Source organism: Ceratocystis lukuohia (genome assembly GCF_044167205.1).
Source record: "Ceratocystis lukuohia strain C4212 chromosome Unknown Supercontig6_pilon, whole genome shotgun sequence".
NCBI lineage: Eukaryota > Fungi > Ascomycota > Sordariomycetes > Microascales > Ceratocystidaceae > Ceratocystis > Ceratocystis lukuohia.
In genome coordinates this window covers 1,854,575-1,871,797 of record NW_027263525.1, presented here as the reverse complement: position 1 = coordinate 1,871,797, position 17,223 = coordinate 1,854,575, and the positions used below count along the sequence as shown (strand labels likewise).

Below are 17,223 nucleotides of genomic sequence, written 5' to 3'. Positions count from 1 at the left end.
TTATTCGGTCGTGGTCAAGCAACTGCGGGAATAAATCATCCCTCAATGCTCTACCCACAGTTATTGTTTTGTGTTTTGCCGAGGATGATCGTCTTTACTTGGGGTTTATTGATTTGATGCTCTGCCCCATGGGCATTGTCTTGTCTTTGTTTTTATTTGCGTTCTTTCACCCGACTTCACTAAGTCGTGTCCTTCTCTTTCTGGCTTTCACTTTCTTGCAACACATCTACCATCGGCGTTTATGGGGGAGGATTTTCACAACACAACTACTAAGCAATGAATTATTAAGTTTAACGCGTCTCCGGCGGTTGAGTCAGAAAGGTTCCCCTGGTGTCTCTGTCCCTCTAAAGAGTGCGAATATGTAGACAGTATGAACATGAAACCTCGCATAATGCATGTATTAAGGGCTAGTGCAATTGTCTCCCTAACTCCGGTCGCCAATCAACACCAAAATTGACATATACGTATAGACAAGACAAATGATAAAAGAGAAAACCAAGAACGCCGTTTCGACCCCCCTCCTACTCCCCCCCTTTCCATTATATACGTATCTTAACATCCGACACCACCGTCATAGATATTTGCGGCCAGCAGCCGCGACTCGTTGGCGAAAGATGTTGCTGGTAACTTGTGTGTTGACCTGGTAAAAGGGGTTCATAATGGCCTTGACCCAGTTCTCATAGACTTCGAGGAAGAAGCTCTTGATAGCTTCTTCGGTGGCGATGCTGGTAGGATTTGCGCCAACAGCGGCCGAGGACGATCGTGAGGATGAGGCAGGCTGCGAGGGTTGGTGGAGGAGCAGGAAGCGCACGTTCGCGCCAGTGATGAAGCAGGAAACGTAGTTGTTGAAGAAACGGTCGATGCATTTTAGGTACCTAGCCCAAGAGGGATGGTTGTTAGAAAACGGGACGGTATGGAGTGGGTGGCTGCGCTTGAGCTGAGTTTGATATTTTTTTTTATTCTCACTCCCATCTAGCTGTTCTTATTCTTATTCATATAAATTAGCAGATGAGTAGTGCGTGTGGTATACGTACATCTGCCCCGTCGACCACTGGACCTCTTCTACAATGTCTAAGCTGCTATGGAGAATGAATTGGTTTAGGTGATACAGCTGTTCGTTGAAGCGTGGGGTGCCATCACCACCGAGTTTTGATGTACCGAATTCATGTTCGAATAGTGGATTGTCCGATGTGCCCACAATGGCAAAGTAGTACGACATTGTGGTGGTTCTAGATGGGAAAACGGACAAGAGTGGTGATAGTGCTTTGGTAGTTCCGTTGGACTTGGTGGACAAAGGGCGCCGAGGTCTTGAGCTCTTGATAGAAATCAGGTAGAGGGCAGACGCTTAGTTCTTATATATAGCCTCTGAGAGAAGAGAAAAGAGTTGAGTAATAATTAAAGCTACTAATCACGAGAAAGTCCTCGACAGTTTGAGAATAGCCCTTGGCTTCACGGTTGTCGGTGATGTCAAATGCTAAAGCTCATTCTAGGCTTGTCACAGACTACTGGGGTGGTTGGCTAACCGGCACCTTTAAAGCGGGGCACCACAACATCGCCTACCCTCATTGGCTAGTACTGCTCATCTCAACTTTTTGCTTAAGCCTCAGATAATTGGTCACACTAAATTCCCAGCCGCGACGACCTTCTTCGACAGCCTGAGCGAGCTTACCTCCCTCCCCCTTTCGACGACCCGGAAATAGCACTTTCGCTTTCCGTTTCTATCCTATTCAACCGTGATCTTTTTCCAGCTTTTGAACGGGAAACTTGGCAATTCCTACCATGTTTGGCGCCTTCCGTGTTACCAACCCGCTCTCCAGCGGTCTGCTCTGGAAGATCCCTTGGCGGCTGTCCAAGTTTCAGAAGCGCCGGCACCGGGAGCGCCTCCGGGCTGTTGACGGTGTTGTAGCTACCTTGGATGCGGCGATGAAGCAGACGGGCCAAACCGTGGCGGCGCTGGAGCGCTGGAAGGAGGAGATGCCCAGGGAGGAGCAGATGATGCCCCGCGATAAGTACACCATGTTTGACCGCAAGGTCAAAGGCTACCGCAAAGGCATTCACAGTGAGTATAACCCAGACCTTATCAAGGTAATTGTAGAGAACATACTGTACATAGAAGCGGCCGTGTGACACTACAAGAGCCTTTATGATCTCCGGTGGACTGACATCTTGTTGCAGAGCTACCCAAATGGACAAGAGTATCCCAACGTGTGAACCCTCCTGGCTACTGAGCAGTTTGGAAACAGTTCATTACACACTCCGTCTATCCCACTTTCCTCCTTTTTCCCTATTCTGATCCTGCTCGCTGCTCGCGGCTCCCGGTCCGCAGATACTACCAACTGTTCCGTGTATATGGACGCTGCGAGTTCAGTCTGATGATATGACTCTTGTTACTTTGTATAACGTTTCCAACATCAACATTAATGATGTCCTATTCATCTTGATGGCTACAAAGGTCTGATCTTGGCTCTAGAGTCTAGATCGCTTTCTGTAGCATCACCAAGAGAAGGCCTTTTGCCGCCACCATGTACTATTATCAGCTTCCCCTTTGGAGGCCAAATACACACAATACATCTCTCGCCATTGCTGCTGTCATCTTTCTGTGCAGAAACTCAAAAATCCATTGCTTATTCTATATCCTGAACCCAATATGACTGAAAAAAAGAAAATAAACGCCTCTCCATTCATGTGAAAACGAAGGCACAAAAACAAAGATCAAGCCATCACCTACATATTATGAGCCACGAACCTAGATGACTTTTTTGTCCAGGCATTTGTTGTCGTGCTCGTACTGGTACTACCGGCTGTATCTCTCGTAATCCTCTTCCGTCTCACGTCCACGGCGCTCATGGTCACGCATGCGCTCGGCCTGCAGAGAACGACCCAGGCCGCCGCGGCCCTCGTCGAAATCATCGCGGTACTCGTCACGGACCTGGCCGCCGGACTTGCCACGGCCAAACTGGCGACCCTCTTCGAAACCAGGATCAAGGTCGGAGCGAATTATGCGCTCGTCTAGTTTAGTGCCGCCGATGTACTTCATGCAGTCAAGGGCGTCCTGGTGCGTGTAGTATTCGACAAAGCAAAAGCCGCAAGGCGTCTTAGTGAAGCGGTCGAGGCCCATGATGATGCGCTTGATCTCGCCGCACTTGGAAAACAGCTCATAGACCTGCTCTTCGGTGGTGTAGAAGGACCTATTACGCAGTAGCGAGTGGTGGTCAGTCATCTGGCGTTGTGCGATGGAAAGTTGAGAAATGGCGACTTAGGCTTACAGGTTGCCGACGTATAGAGTGGTAGAATTAGCCAGAGGGTCCTCAGTGGGCTCGGCTCTGGGTTCGGGAGTCTCGTGGTCTCCTCTATGGTGTCTCTTTTTGGACTTATGAGGCAAAGAGTGTGGTTAGCAAGGCAAGCCCTCCTGTTGTTTCAGCGGATTTCACCAGTAAAATTTGACAGGCGCATAGGTTCGATGTTCTTACCTTGCTGAGATAATACGCGCTCGGCTGGTCAAGCCGGTCAACGGTGATGCTGTTGCGAGATGGGGCCATGTTGATTACGGAGGCTGGAATAAAGTATATATACGTCTATTAGAGAGCTTAAATGCAGGACAACAGGATGTGAGTTGTTGGGCAAGTTAAACTTCGTGATGAAATAGAGCGGACTCTCAGTTTCCTTGTTGATGCTATGGAAACGGCAGGCGCGCTTGTACACACGGCTAATTACCGGTAAAACACACCACCAGCTCCACTTAATCTTTTTAACATTGTTGAACGCGATCAAGTTCCCAAGCTTAAACAAAATATTTCAGAATAACAAGACAAGACAAGAAGTCTAACAAAGACAGCAACGCACAGATGCTCAGCGTTGAGGAAGAACTAGAGAGCAAAAGGAAGGCAGATACAAACACTTGATTGTCATTCTTTTCCCATAGCCTTTTATCGCATTCGTCAGCCCTGCGGCTAGTAAAAAGTCCACCCTTTTCCTATTCTGTGCCATCATATCATCACTCAGCAAAAGCAAGCCTTAACTTGACTGCAGCTTGTCTAGCTTTGATTTTTGGTCGTACTTTTTCTGCGCTCTGTCTTGGACCTGCATCGACTCAAGCAGCTTCCCTGCTTTGCAGTCCTCGATTTCGTCTTCTCGGGCGAACTCGCCGTTATCGATTCCTCCAACCCCGATCCCGACTTCATACTCTCGATCCAACACCCTTAGCACCCTCAGAAAGATGCCCAAAGTCAAGGCATACACGCCGTCCTATCTAGCGACTGGTGCTCCGGGAAATGCCCTGTTTGTTGCTACCAATGAGCCCTGTTCTCCATATGCTTCCAAGAAGAAGCAAAACGCCAAGTCACCCCAAGCCGGGCCTCGTCGCACCATCGCTCGTCGCGGCACCGAGATTTTCGTGGCTCGTGGCCGCGAAATACGCTGGGGTGATCTAGCCTACCTCAAAGAGATGCAGGAAGATCGCAGGGCAAAATCTTCAAGACGCAGCGTTTTAATCAAGCGCGAGGACGATGACGGTGCTACGGCGGCTAGCATCAGCCCCGATGAGTTCGGCAGTGGCTACCGAGTACGGCCATCCAAGTTCCCATGCTCACGTTGTCATGAATTCCGTAGCTAATCCTTCTTCCGCTGTTCCTGTAGACTATCAAAGCCCCCGTTGCCGACGACATCCGCCAGCTCATAATATCGCCGAATAACAACTATGTTGCCGTGGTCACTACACATACCTGCCACATCATGGTCATTCCCGATTCGTCTCACCTGACATCCGGCGATAGTGGCCCCATCAAGCCCAAGATATGGACCCTCGGCCCTGTCACCCACGTATCTACCAAGTCTGCTCTTGCCTCCGTGCTGTGGCACCCGCTAGGTGTCGATGGCGGATGTGTTGTGACAGTGTCAGAAGACGCCATTGTGCGAGTATGGGAACTATCCATGACAGATCGCTGGTCGTTTGACCAGCCCACACTCGACATTGACTTGAAGAAACTGGCTGATGGAGTTGCCCTCGACCAAAACTTTTCTGCCTCCGTATCGGCCACCAACACGGGCTTTTCTCCTGACTCTTTCGAAATGGAGGTTGCGGCCGCCTGTTTCTCGTCGCGCCAGTCTGGCGGTTGGTCGCCATTTACGCTGTGGATTGCCATGCGTGAAGGCGATGTGTATGCTCTGTGTCCTCTACTACCCCAGAAGTGGTCTGCTCCTCCAGCCTTGATACCCTCCCTATCAGTTTCCATAGTGGAAAAGCTAGGCACCATCGAGGATGATGCCGAGACATCTGAGTATGAACGCCTTCTAGCCCAGCAGCAGCTAGCTTGGATGGCAGAAATCGACTCGCAAGAGCCGCAGCTTGTAGAAGCTAGCCCTGGAGATCCTGTTATTGAGGTCTTTACTCGGCCTTCGAAACCTGGTTCTTGCCCTCGCCTTCAGGGCCCCTTTGATATATGTGCGGACCTCAAGGACCAAGACGACATTGACTGCGAGTACACCGATATCATGGTCATTGGTCCTAAGATTGATAGCGAAGAGCTCATGTACGGCGAGGATGTTGATCTAGTGACCGAAGGAACAGAACATGAAGGCCTTTCGCTTTCGATTGTTTGCTTGCTGTCTACAGGAGGCCAGGTCAAGGTATGCCTTGATATCGATGGTGTCGAGGCCCAATGGCTACCCTCCAAGCATAAAACTCGCCTAAGCCATTTGGCAGATCAAGTACCCGAGCCATCACTTCTGCTGTATCAGGCCATGGACAGTATGAACACTATGGAATCTAACCCTGACAGCTGGCCAGTGTTTAGCACTGACGTCATGTCCAAGTACGCGTTCTATGTCACACACAATGTTGGCATAACGTATTTTTCTCTAGCGTCGTGGGTGTTCCGCCTAGAAAGCGAGCTTCAGGAGCCTGGGGCCGGCTCTGAGTTCCGCATTGGCCTGCTAGTCACAGGCCACAACTCGACTCGTGAACGCCTTTACGTTGAAACCTCGTCCCACAGCCCCAACTATCTGTCGGCGTGTGTTGCCATTGACGATCCTGATGTTGGCTATGGAATTATCTCATCAACGCCCTACGAGCCCGTCGTCCTTCTGTTTGAGCTGCCGGAGGAACAGCTTGCCGTCATCCGCCAAGAATCCCCCGATACCACTGACCCTACCGAACACCTGCCGGAGCCGTCCCCCCAGCCTCTGTTCACCTATGAGCCTCGTCCTGCATATACCCCTTCGCAAGCATTTGGGCAGTTATCTGTGCTTCCCATGTTCCTCGAGCGTCTCAAGACTTCCAATCAGCGTGTGACTCTAGGCCAGGAAGTGCGCTTAAGCCCAATGACGCTACAAGTCCTCACCAACGTGCACAAGATTCTCAGCGACGAGACTCACTCATTGGGTCTTGCAGCCTCCGATCTCTTCCTCAAGTGTGACCGCATGCATGCCGAGATGCGCGAGCAATTGGCTAAAGCCGCCGAAATCAAGGCGCGTATCGACAAGATTGTCGGTGGGGATGAGCCATGTGACCGCATCCGTATCGACTCACGTTTGGCACAGGCACAATCCCGCCAGATCCACCTAGCTGAGCGACTTGAAGCCCTGCGCAAGAATGCCAACCACGTGTCGCGTCGCGAACTGAGCACCAAGGAACGCGCCTTTGCTGATGAGGTCCAGAGTCTCAAGGCACGTGTTCTAGGGTCTGGAGAGGAGCTCTCTGTCGCACCACGCCGGTCCAACGCGAATGTCACGGAGCCGTGGCAACGTGTGAACACGGTCAATCAGCTAGCCGAGGAGCTTTTACGGGATGCACGTGAGCTCGTCGCTGAGCAGGAACAGCGCGATGCACGTGTCATCGCGGCAGTATCCAGCACGGCGAACATCGGCACAGCCGTGTCGTCATCACCAGTGACATCGACGCCGACAGGTGTTGAGAGTCCAGCTAGATCAGGGACTCCGGACTTGCGCATTCCGCCGGAGTTACGCAAGACCCGTCTACAACAAGTCAAGACTATGTTGACACGCGAGACGGCTTTGATTGAGGCAGTGACGGCGCGTTTGGAAAGATTGCAAACTGAAGTATAGAGAGGCGACTAGTGTAGGTGTTTTTTTTTCCCATAGGATTATTAGAAAGACGCTAGTCGCATGAGGTGGGCGACATTGTGTGGCGGCTCAAGAGCGCACTGGGTTGAGTAGAGATTAGTGTATTCATTTATATGCAAGGGCTTTGATGCCAGGCTATTTGTATGTGAGGAAGAAGGTGATTTAAGAGCGCTCAGGCAACATAACATCCTCAATAGTGCAGTTGACAAAGAATAGCAAGATTTCACCCCAATGAAAGACATGGCGAAATTATTTAGCGACACTACAAGCACTCTGGAGACTTCGTATACGCAATTATCATAGTTGAGAATCATCGTCAGGTCAGTCCAGTTAACCTGATATCTCCACGAGGCAGGCCATGGGCTGGGCGATGTTTCTGCCGACGGCAGCCTCTGCCTCCAGGCGGGGTGTTACATATGGGCCTAGCACCTTCCGGTTCTGCAGCCATACCGAGAACCGCAGCACGATGATATCGAGCGCGCATCTACTGCGTTTTCTTCACCGTTCTACCAAGAGCCACAGCACCAGCGGCTATCTCACGCGCACATTGCCACAGAAGAACTTGCAGCCAGCACCGTCAGCTTTCAGTCACACGCAACAGAATGGGGGGGGGGGGGGGGGCACTCAACTGCTTGGCACAATGGCCCACGGGATATTGCAACCGGCATAGTACACCCAGAAGTACAGAAACTCCGGGCGGCTGTGGCTGCGGCCAGTAAACGCATGCTCTACATAGCACGTCGAATAATACAGCACCACGCCATACAGGTGGCCCATAGAAACTAATGTAGTCAGGAGGATACGCAGGGGACTGCGAAGCACAATTGCAGCTACGGCAGCAAGGCTGAGTGGGCCCCAAACAAGCTGTAGATGGTGGCTTCTAGTGTTAGTACCCCAAAGCTGATGAGACGGCAAGATGAAGGGCAAGGGCGGGATAACGTGCCGTTGTAACAGTCTCAATACAGACCATAAACGGGTCAGATACCAGGTATCGAGAGTCAGACAGGCCGTATTCTTTCCAGAGCTGCGCAAACAGGTCCTGCCTACCGGCCAAACTGCGATGGAAAAACACAAAGTATCCTACCCGCACAACCGCCACCGATTAGCCTTTTTTTTCCTAGATATCTCCAGGTCTCATCCCCTTCTTACCCTCAAAGCAACAGTGCAGAAAGGCACCTTTACAGACGATATACAGTGTCAGAAATCGGAGTCAGAAAGCAACACTCCATGGAAAAAAGAGAAGAAGAAATGAAGCAAGAGGGAAAACTCACATAGGGAAAACCAGCCGATCACCAGCATCTCTGTCATCCTCAGGTTTGGGTTCGCCCGCTTCGACACCGTCGCCACACCAGCAAGGACACCGGCTATCAGGCCGCCAAAAGTCCCGGCAAGCAGCCACAAAGGCCATATGTTCGGCTGGTACGCGGGGATGTTCAGATCCGTGGGATAATACGGATGAGCAGACATGGTTAATATGTGTAGTGCGTGTATTGCGTACAACACTTGTTCGGCGTGCGGATCGCTCGATGGAGAAGAAAAGGGCAAACGATGAGATGAGGGTTGAGATGCTGTCTGGGCTAGGGTTTACACTCTATTCATACTGTCAAGTAGATACATGCGACCAATCCCTCCCGCCCCCAAATTACTCCACCCCATGTTTCATTTTGCACTGGTAAGATATGTTCGGGACGTGATTTTATTATTTCATGCGCTATAGGAAACCGAGTTCATTACATTCGTCAACAAGTCCTTCATCACAACAACCAACCTATATTCAAGCAAAGGAGTCTACAGCTCTACGCAGTCGTCAACACAACATCGTGGACATTCTCGCCTTCCATGTACTGCGCCAGCCACGCCTCATACTCAGCACGCATCAGAGCTACAAAGGCATCCAACGTCGTCGGAAGGCGCGAGTGCGAAATCGTCGTCCAATCAAGAAGCTCAGACATTCGAGAGTCGGTCTCTGTGGGCATGTCCAGTGGATCTGGGAAGAGAAGGTAGATGCACTCGCAGAAAACAGCGCGCTTGGGGTTTGGTTTAAAAGACGGATCACATCCGGTTTCGGGGAACCGATATGAGTAGATGTAGCCGATGATACAGGCCCAGATCAGCACGGGCCGGATCATGTAAAGAGGCGCCAGGGCTGGGGTCGATGACGGATATTCGGGTGGCGAAGCAGAGTAGGCGCGTCCAAGGGCATAGGTTTTGATGTGGTTGACAATCATTTGTATTTGGTCGCGGAGAAGCGAGAGGGCAACCATATAGCCGGTTGGCGAGGCCGGTCTTTGCTGGATGAACTCGTACACAAACAGGACCGATGCCACTCTAGCTACCGGCGACATGAGATCGCAAGTATCAGCATCGAGGGAGTATGAATTCGACGATGGCGACTGGCCATTGGGGGTTGTAACGCCGGCAGCTCGTGTCTGGGTCAGCGAGCAGTGGTCTCGTAACGACATTGGGTAGCGCGTGAGCTTGTAGACAACATAAAACCATTCATCGACAAAGGAGTGCGGATCAAAGAGGATTGACCGAGGTGGGCCTTTCTTGGTCAACATTACAGCCTTGTGGAAAACAACCAAATCCTGCACTGATGTGTCCACGCATGGGAGAATTCCCGCTGCTGATAGGCATTCATGGGTAGAGAGGCGAAGCTCGTCCCGTGCATGCTGCGGAATAACGGTTGATACATCTGGATAAACCCGGGTGTATTCAAGATATGGCAAACAGCCTGTTACAAAGGCGCCCGTTGTATCGGATCTGTGACACGGTACATTGGTTAGATAACGGATATACGTGATTGTAAGTAAGTGGATTAGTGTAAGTGAGTGAAGGTGAAGTCTGAGTGGATAGCCGGGTATGCGCTACTAGACACAGACACGGCATAGCGCGCAACTTACCGCCGTAGTTTGTGTATCAAATACCAATCTGTGTTCTTGGCGTTCATGTCGTCATACGATGTTAGAAGCCTCTTGAGGCCCTTCATGTGGATATGCCAGTCGTCGTGTCGATTCATAAAGAGCTGCACACACCATTAATATACGTATGCATCGCATAACTAGCTAGGGCTGGCCGACTTACCGAAATGAGCGCCATGGACCCAATGCACTCTAGGACATATGGCCTAGGCTTAGTTGGTGTCTTGTTTCCTTCCTTAAGGCCCTCACCAACCAGTGCACACATCCGGCTAAGGTAAAAGGAGATTGAGGCCAAGAGCTGCGACGGCCTCAACCCTCGACAATGCATTTCCATAAACACGCTCGAGACAATAACCATGTGCAGTTTCGCCATATCTTTCATCACGCTCTCGAAAAACTCCCATGACCGGATGGGATTATGTGTCAAGATGTGCTCCATAGGAAAGATAGTTTCAGGCATGCTGGCTTCAAACAGCTGATACAAAAACCTGGTATTATCCGTAGCAGAAGTGATCATGGGCAGGGCCGGCAATGACTCTGCGCTGTACGAAAATGGGTTCACAGAGACCGAAATTGGGATCATTCCATGCACAATGTCCAGCTGACGGGCGCCTAGCAGACAGGATAGTACTTTCTGGTCCAGCTCGAATGTGTTGGTCGTGGAACGACCCGTCTGGACGGAAGAACGCTGCTTCTTCGGTAATGGAACACTGACGCTGAAGCTCGAGAAGCCCCCATACTGCTGTATCTGCATTTTTGAGGCTGCCGTTGCGTTTTTTCGCGCCGGCCTGGGAGTGGGATCTGACTTTTTCTTTGCGGTCTTTCCTCTTTTTGCCACGGGCACAGTCTCATCTCTAGGTTCGCAACGCTGCGCTGCGATCTCTCGACATTGTGATACTAGTGCTGATGGTGCTGTTGCTATTGCTATTGCTGGCGCTGGCGCTGGCCCCGTTGCTGTTGCTGACTGTTCCAGCGTTATAATGCTGCTAGCCGTGCAGTTTGAGGCTGGAGACGCAGTTTCAGCACGTCCTCCGCTAGGCGAGGGGGCCGACGACCTGGGTGATGCGATAGAATTTGTTTTTCCGGAGGTTGTGTGATTCTGCGCATTTTCTAGGGCATACGGAGTTGCAGAGCGTGTTGGGGCCGGAGGCTTTGAAATCGAAAATACGGAAAATGAACCCTTTCCGATAGGCGCAGCATTGACTCCGGCAGACAAGGATTGCTCAGAAATCGCGGGAACTGAAGAGGAGAATTGAGGGGCAGAAGCATTCGCAAACGCTGCAGGAAAAGAAGTCTTGCTTTGGCTTCCTTGATGGGCAGGAGTTGACATCACAGCGTTGACAAAGCGGGTTCCTCTGTGGCGTGTCTTGGACACCTGCATGCCCCTTTTTGTTGAGACCAGCTCGCCGTCCTGCACAAAGTAATCCATAGTTGTTAGGGAAGCTGCAAAGTAAAGGGAAGGACAAGTTGGCGGTGGTCTCTCTGGTCCTGCGTGTATTTTTGCGGGTTTTCCGGGATGTTGTTGGTGAAGCACCAAAAAGCGAAGGGATGCGATGCGATGCGATGTGCGTGTCTAAGTATGGATTTGTGTGCTGTCTTAGGCTTGCTGCGCCTAGCTCTGTTGCTGGCTCTAACGCTCGTTAGCCGGGCGAGTTGATCGGCAGTTATTTCGTCGAGCCTAGGAGGAACAGGCACTTTTAAGCTTGAGGGATTAGGGCTCGTTAATCAGCAGAAATCGAGTTGCAGGTTCGTGCAAGAGAGCGCATACAATCTATCTATAAGGAGTATAGTTAGTATCCTATGCGTCTGCATATATATCTAAGCCGTACTGTATACGAAGACCAGCAATATAGCACGAACTTTACCAGGGAGTAGTTTTTGCAGCTTTCCCCAAGGATAAGCGAACAAGCGAATGGTAGCAGAGGCTTTGTTCCATGCATACTTCTCCTTCTCTCGCCCCAGGGCCGCTGATTAGAAAGCTTTGGATAAGCTGGGCTTTGACGCTCTCAGGGGCCAAAAGCAAAAAAAAAAAGCAAGAGGAATGAGAGGAATATGCACCTAACGTCTCAACATCCTAGCAAAAGGAGAGAAACAAACGACCCCTCTGGGGTACTGCAGCCAAGCCACAGACCGGTAAACATAGCCAGAGTAAGTCTGGGAGCAGCATCATGGCTGAGGAATATTCTTGAGACGACAAGTCGTATTGAAGGCCAGATCTATTTAACTGAATTTGGCTGGGAAAGGCCACGATGTGCTATTCAGACGGTGCCTGGCACGTGATGTGGAGGCGATGGACCTCCACGCATATTTGTACATACGCATGTTCTACGTGTATCGGGCGTCTTGATCGCAGTCTTGTCGTGTCATCATCTGGTTCGTAGCTCTCCGATTCGAAGCTCTTTGGTCTGTAGGCCTTTAAGCATATCACGCACGATGGATTTGATAACGGCATGCTTGAGTTTATTGCCAGCAAAATCGGAAAATAACAATAAAATAGAGTTTCAACGAGATTGGTGCACCAAAAGGACTCCACTTAAAATGACCCACTACCAACTTCACTCATCTCTCCTCTCCATTCTCCTCCTTCTCTGCCCCCCCCCCCCCCCCCCTCACAGCATAATATAGTGCTATATACTACAGAAGTGCATTCTGTCCGCTCTCGGTTCTCCTAACCGCAGCAGCTCCCCTTCCATCTATAATTCTCTATTTCGCGCCATCTTGCTTCACAATGCTCACCTACGCTATAATTCTAGCAGCCATTTCGGCCCTCCTCTACTCTCAATCTGCGCCTAAAAATCTTTCTCGTGCACCGCTTCCAGCCCTAAACGAGGACATGCTTGCAATACCGAGCATCAACGACACGCTTGGATGCCCACCTGATCAGTACTCTGTTCACATCTACTCGAAGGAGCCTCTTGTTATCTACATAGAAAACTTTTTATCGACCAGCGATCAGAAGCATCTGCTTGACGTTAGGTAGGTAGCAGCCTCAAACTCTCAGGCCTTGTTTCCTAACGTATTTCCCCTTTAAATCACGTTTCCTCTTAACTCTCCTGAGCTTTATCCACTTTTAATAGAGTCACAAGGCGCTTCTTCTGCTATTCCCTGCCGCGCGGCGATCCTAGAGGACTCGGGCGAAAGAAAGGACCAGCATGGGACTTCTGGTGTGACTTGGAGCGGCATGTCAAGGTCTATCTCTGGAAACAAGGCCAGGAAGAGGCAGCAAAAGAGAACAAGACCCGTACAACGACCTATAGACTTCCTATACTTTCTTGTTCTATTTTAAAACCACGTGGGCACATCCATGGTGGGGAGATGAGAGGCTGACCTCTGCTATTAATTGTCGCCTATAGAGGCTTTGTTTTCTCCTGTTGCTTGCAGCTTCCAGTCTCAACAGCGTCCACAGCCCTAGCAGGAGAAAAACGGCCCTGTGTAATCACCAAACGCCATTCTCCCCCCGCAAAGCCTTCTTACACTAACGGTTCCTCCTTTCTTTCACTGCAGTGAGGACCTGTTCCAGCCGTCCACCGTCACACATGATGGCAGCTCCACGCAAATCGACCCATCTATCCGCCTTTCTGAAGTTGCCCTGCTCCCTCGTGACCCCACCGTACGCTGCATCGAAGCCCGCGCCCGCGCCTTCCAGGGCTGGCGGCGCAACCTCTGGATCGAGCGGCTCCGCACTCAGCGCTACGGTCCAGGTGGCCATTACGGTATGCACTTTGACTGGAGCTCTGGGGCTGGTGGTTGGGGCCGCGTTAGCAGCTTCATGGCCTGGGCACATGTTTCGGATGACATCCAGGGCGGAGGGACGGAGTTCCCATATCTACCTCGCGCCGATGTACGCAGTGGCAACTCGTTTTGGTGCAAGTTTGTCGAGTGCGATGCGTCGTCAACATCTTCGCCTGAAGGAGGAAATGAACAACAAGATATACTTGGACACGGGCCGGCAGTTGAAGGCGTCATTTTCAAGCCAATCCTTGGAAATGCAGTGTTCTGGGAAAACTTTCGCGCGGATGGCTCTGGAAAGGGATATCAGGAGACATTCCATGCCGGCCTCCCAGTCAAGCAGGGAAGCAAAGTTGGTCTCAATATCTGGTCCTGGGGAGCCCTGGAGTAAGACATGGAGTGATTTGGGAGGCGATGGTGCCCTTGGTCCGCGACTAAGACGTCGGCTCCTGACGCTACAGAAACAGGGACCCCTTAGTGAAAGTAACAGGTAAGGTGCAATATCTTGTCGACTAAAAAAAAACAAGGTAAAAAAAACAAACTTATTCTTAAGCTAAACTCCCTTGGATGTAATGGCAGGCGGTTATAGCGCACTAGACAAGCGAGAGTAGAGTGAAATAAAGACAGTAACGGACATGGGCCAGCTAATGACTAGCCGCAGTCAAGTCATGATGCATGCTACACGACAGGCTACATTATCTATGTTTAATCTGTTCAAGATTATGCCATCAAACGATCCTAAAAACCACTGTCTGTCGCTTAAACAGGGAGTCGAGGGTTCAGATCTAGGGAGCTAGTCATCTCATTAAACGGACCAATAAGGGTTAAATGAAGTCGCCAGGGCATCATCAATGGGGCGACAGACAGTAAGCACAGAAGCGTGGAGCACCCCTCCAACCCAAGTAATTCAAAGAGACAAGATAACAAAGAACTTAGGGAGCCACGAGATGAGCGAGGGAGGGCCAAGATAAATGATGATACACATGAATATATATATAATTTTTCTTTAGAGATTGAGGAGCAACCAACAGGGATTGACCAGACACAGTTAATGAGACATAGAAGGGGCATAAGAGTACATCATCAAGGAAACATTTCAGACGGACGCAACATATGAAGCGAGGGCAGCCGGATGGCCTGCAAAAAGAGAAGTATGATTTGGCTTTTGTAGATCAGCGGAAAAAAAGACTCTTGATTGCGCAACTCCAAACAAAATATAGTAAATCGAGAAAAAGAGACATAGACACCACAGTCTCGCGTGATACACCAAAAGTGACCATTGCAAGCTTGCAGAGCCGCTTCCACGTGACAACATGAAAGGGCCGAGAACCCAGTGGAAACAAGTATGACCACCAAAAAAATGACAACAGTGAGAGTGACAGGAGGCTTGTGTTTATGAGGGGTGTAGCAAAAGAGTAACGGTTATAAAGTGTTGAAGGGATGGCTTTTTTCCCGGCTGCCTATGCAAACAGGGAGAGAAGGAGGAAGGGGGAGGGGGGGTATTATGAATAAGAACAGAGAGGATAATGAACGTAAGAATAGAAACAAAGAAAAGAATTTTGTGTGAGCGATGGAATATCTCGAGAGACGTCCGGTGCATAAACAAAAACCACACAATGCCTAGACACACGGAGTGATGTCCAAGCTGATGCCCCCCTCCCTCTATGCTTTCAACCATGTGAAGGGAGGACATCAAAGAGAAGAGGAGAGGAGCGAAGATGGGCGAAAGACAAAAAAAAAACACGAAGCCAGAGAAAACACAGAACAGAAGCTGGGGTTTAGATGCGGGTGTCCTTCTCCTTGAGGCCGCCGATCTGATCCATATCTATGGAGTAGAACTGGGTTGTACTCTCCTTCTCATAGGCGGGGAGCTGCTCGTTCATGGGCTCGAGACCAACAGAAGAATCTCCCATGCGGACGACGACAACACGGCCACTCTGGTTTTGGCCAGTCTGGTCGGCTTCATCAGGGAAGGTAATACGGATCTCGGGTACATTGTCGGGCGAGTGGGGGGGCGAGTTGGGGTTGCTCAGCATGGGCTTGCCGTTAGAGCCAATCACCAGCACACTGGACCGACCGTGTTTGTCAGTGGTGTGAATGGTGAGGTTGTTGCCACGGGCCTCCGAGTACGAGGGCAGCACAGGGGCGAGGGAAGCTTGTCTACGGAGTTGAGCTCGGCGAAGCAGAACAAGAGACGAAACCAGGCAGAGAGCAAACATGACCAGGCCAAACGCACTGAGCATTCTGTTGAACTCGAGGGTGTCTGGAGACTCGTCCTCACTGCGTTGAAGAATGACGTGCGAAATAGAAGGCATGTTGGTGGGTGGGTGAGTCTAAAGGACTAAATGATGCTTGGCGGGGTTAAGACGAGTAGGATAGTCGTAGATAGACTAAAGACGGGGAGAGGCAGGCGACAGTTGGATTATTAAATGAATGCTCAGCTAAGAGATTCACACGGGGCCGGACAGACTGTAAGATGCACATGTTAGACCACTGTCTCTGCTGATTTGCTTTGAGCAGCCATGTATTGACTTTGTTCAGCATTGCACTAATGCAATGTATTGACAACACCATATCAAGGCAAGCTGTGTGAAAGCGGTTGGCAACGTCATTTCCCTTGAAGCGTCGCAGTGGATTAGGGGGGGGGGGGGGGAAAGGTACACAGCTAGGTGGTGCCGAATGGAGCAGAGAATGTTCCACAACAAATAGTCCGTAGGGCAGACGGCCTGCATGTCTGAGACCAAGACCACATTAAATCTAGCAGCCCAATGGAGATAAAAGGGAAGGGAAAAGCACGGCTATAGCTAGCTAGTTGGCTGACAGGATCCGTAGCATTTGTTTTACATGTCATTCCAGACGCAGCGCAGGCCAGTGGTTGCAAGTGGAATATATGGATTTGGGGGCACGTTTATTGGAGGGCTTAATTCCTGCATCCTGTCTGACTTACAGCAAAGATATTTCGAGTCGATAGAATGGACGATTATAAATATTAGCGTGGCCGGACTTATTAAGGGCCAAGATTCTCGAATTTGACGACTGTAGGTAATATCGAGATCGCAACAGAACGCAACGGGTAGATCGGGGTGATATGGCGAAGATCAAGCAGTAAAGCAACGTGTCGTAGAGTTGAAACAAGCAAAGCCGCGACGATCGACAGCGATTTGAGGGACCGGACAGCAAACGACGCAAAGAGAAGCGAGCAGAGTGCCAATAATCCAGCGATTAAAAACGGAGTCGATAGTAAGGAATGGATGAGGACTTTAGTGAAAGAGCCTCTCAAGAAAAGAAATAAAAATAAAAGGACTAAAGAATGAATAAGAAAAAAGAAAAAGGGTAAAGAGAGCGTGTGGTTTAGGAGAAGAGACACAACAAAACAACAAAAACAGACGATGTTGACCTGCGCGGTTGGTGAGAAGGAAAAGAAGAGAAAAAAAAAAGAAGAGAAAAAAAGGAAGAGAAGGCGAAAATAAAAGAGATCTAGAAGGCTAGCCGG

General features: G+C 50.3%; 7 protein-coding genes across 7 annotated transcripts; 3 read left to right on the top strand and 4 right to left on the bottom strand.

Annotated features, from left to right (window-relative positions):
- Positions 1–571: 571 nt before the first annotated feature.
- Positions 572–1,219, bottom strand: HOO65_060441 (trafficking protein particle complex subunit 2; the record flags this gene model as incomplete). Its single annotated transcript, XM_071004071.1, has 2 exons — positions 572–875; positions 1,035–1,219. The coding sequence occupies 2 exons, from the start codon at positions 1,217–1,219 to the stop codon at positions 572–574; spliced, it is 489 nt and encodes a 162-aa protein (XP_070857791.1).
- Positions 1,220–1,779: 560 nt separating this feature from the next.
- Positions 1,780–2,228, top strand: HOO65_060440 (mitochondrial 54S ribosomal protein mL60; the record flags this gene model as incomplete). The annotated part of the gene is made up of 2 exons (XM_071004093.1): positions 1,780–2,059; positions 2,176–2,228. The coding sequence occupies 2 exons, from the start codon at positions 1,780–1,782 to the stop codon at positions 2,226–2,228; spliced, it is 333 nt and encodes a 110-aa protein (XP_070857790.1).
- A 566-nt stretch (positions 2,229–2,794) lies between these two features.
- On the bottom strand, positions 2,795–3,539 carry HOO65_060439 (Nuclear cap-binding protein subunit 2; the record flags this gene model as incomplete). Its single annotated transcript, XM_071004051.1, has 3 exons — positions 2,795–3,188; positions 3,267–3,361; positions 3,471–3,539. The coding sequence occupies 3 exons, from the start codon at positions 3,537–3,539 to the stop codon at positions 2,795–2,797; spliced, it is 558 nt and encodes a 185-aa protein (XP_070857789.1).
- A 677-nt stretch (positions 3,540–4,216) lies between these two features.
- HOO65_060438 (Nucleoporin NUP82) lies at positions 4,217–7,062 on the top strand (the record flags this gene model as incomplete). Its single annotated transcript, XM_071003672.1, has 2 exons — positions 4,217–4,561; positions 4,636–7,062. 2 exons carry the CDS (start codon positions 4,217–4,219, stop codon positions 7,060–7,062), a joined length of 2,772 nt encoding a protein of 923 aa, XP_070857788.1.
- Positions 7,063–8,876: 1,814 nt separating this feature from the next.
- On the bottom strand, positions 8,877–11,430 carry HOO65_060437 (uncharacterized protein; the record flags this gene model as incomplete). The annotated part of the gene is made up of 3 exons (XM_071003697.1): positions 8,877–9,843; positions 9,984–10,105; positions 10,165–11,430. The coding sequence occupies 3 exons, from the start codon at positions 11,428–11,430 to the stop codon at positions 8,877–8,879; spliced, it is 2,355 nt and encodes a 784-aa protein (XP_070857787.1).
- A 1,299-nt stretch (positions 11,431–12,729) lies between these two features.
- On the top strand, positions 12,730–14,121 carry HOO65_060436 (2OG-Fe(II) oxygenase family Oxidoreductase; the record flags this gene model as incomplete). The annotated part of the gene is made up of 2 exons (XM_071003895.1): positions 12,730–12,977; positions 13,506–14,121. 2 exons carry the CDS (start codon positions 12,730–12,732, stop codon positions 14,119–14,121), a joined length of 864 nt encoding a protein of 287 aa, XP_070857786.1.
- A 1,387-nt stretch (positions 14,122–15,508) lies between these two features.
- On the bottom strand, positions 15,509–16,045 carry HOO65_060435 (uncharacterized protein; the record flags this gene model as incomplete). The annotated part of the gene is made up of 1 exon (XM_071001134.1): positions 15,509–16,045. One exon carries the CDS (start codon positions 16,043–16,045, stop codon positions 15,509–15,511), a length of 537 nt encoding a protein of 178 aa, XP_070857785.1.
- Between the last annotated feature and the right edge of the window lie 1,178 nt (positions 16,046–17,223).